A 1,390-nucleotide genomic window follows, 5' to 3' on the forward strand; every position below is an offset into this window, starting at 1 on the left:
TATATATATATATATGTGTGTGTGTGTGTGTGTGTGTGTGTGTATGTCATCATATATTAATGTAAATCATATTTGTACTTTATTGTTTCGTCCCTCTAAGAAATGCATCTGGACACTCTAATTTGGCTATTCGACAAAAGTGAGTGTAACGCTCGTGTGGATTATGGCTGATTCGCTAGATCCAGCAACTTCACGCAGCAGCATGTGACACTTGTCACTGACTGGTTCGCTTTTAATTTCCCCAACACGGTATGATTAGCGAGCTCTTATAGTCTCCCTCTCTTTAATTGTTTACAGCCAGTTTCAGCAGTGGAAGCTGAGGGTGTCATCAATCTCTAGTTGAGCGCGTTTAGAGACTGACTTGTGAGTCCAGCGAGCTCCTGGATGACAGCTGTCCTGCCGACCTGGTCATTTCTCCTCTTCTCCATGATTAAGTCCTCCAGACTCTGAAATTCGAGCACGTGTGACTGTTTCTCTGATATTAATATGTTCAACCTGTATGGTTGCTTTCCTATTCGTATCTCTCCGCCCACTTTGAGCTCTCTCTTACCGAACCTGCACCAAACCGCAAAGCATTCAGAGTTCCTCCAGCTCAGCTCGCGGTCTTTCAAGCCCACCTGTTCCATGGCATTCTGCACGACCATGTCCGGGTCGAGGGGTTTAAATTTGTACAGTTCGTTAACAATCCTACATCGTCTGCCTTGACTGGCATCTGTCAAAAAGCTGTTCTTTACCTCGGAGCGATGCAGGTGGACCACCTGAAAGTCTCCTACGTACACGGCCCAGTGAGGGTACTGGCCGGTTGCCACAAACTCCACCAAGTCACCTGCTTTGCACTTGTTGAGTAAATTCTCCGGAGAGTACGTCTCCAGGTCTGCGCTCTTGATGCTCTTCTCGTAAATGCACTCGTCTCGGTTGTAAACGGCGCACTCCACCTCGTTGCGTTTGTCGTAGTGCTTCTCTTCCTGGTTCTGGTCCCTATCTGCTCCACCCGGATTCTCCTCCAGTTCATCGTCATCATTCGAAAAGATGTAAGACACTCCGATCCGTGTTCCTTCTTCGGTGTCCACGCCGTTCGGATCCACTGTCGGAACTTCTGCGTAACTTAAATGTGACAGCTTGCCCACTTGATTTCCCATGCCACCTGCCCCGGGAGCAGCTTTGAAATGTGAGAGATGCTGCTGGTGGACTCCACACGCACCACCTGTTACCAGACAGGGGCCGTGGCCATCTGGAAACCAAACCGTAACGCACGACCGCGCAAAACTTAATAAAACCTTGACAAAGGTCTCCGCTCCATCTGGAATTGCCGGTCTCTCAAAATGCGCAAAGACACGAAGCAGTGCACACGTACTGCCTACAGCAACACGTGTCTTGTCGTGGATGGAAA

At 48.8% G+C, this 1,390-nt stretch overlaps 1 protein-coding gene across 1 annotated transcript; it reads right to left on the reverse strand.

Moving 5' to 3' along the window:
- Positions 1-335: 335 nt before the first annotated feature.
- On the reverse strand, positions 336-1,139 carry lratd2a (LRAT domain containing 2a; the record flags this gene model as incomplete). The annotated part of the gene is made up of 1 exon (XM_084454928.1): positions 336-1,139. One exon carries the CDS (start codon positions 1,137-1,139, stop codon positions 336-338), a length of 804 nt encoding a protein of 267 aa, XP_084311054.1.
- Between the last annotated feature and the right edge of the window lie 251 nt (positions 1,140-1,390).

This window comes from Borostomias antarcticus, assembly GCF_949987555.1.
Source record: "Borostomias antarcticus genome assembly, chromosome: 21".
NCBI lineage: Eukaryota > Metazoa > Chordata > Actinopteri > Stomiiformes > Stomiidae > Borostomias > Borostomias antarcticus.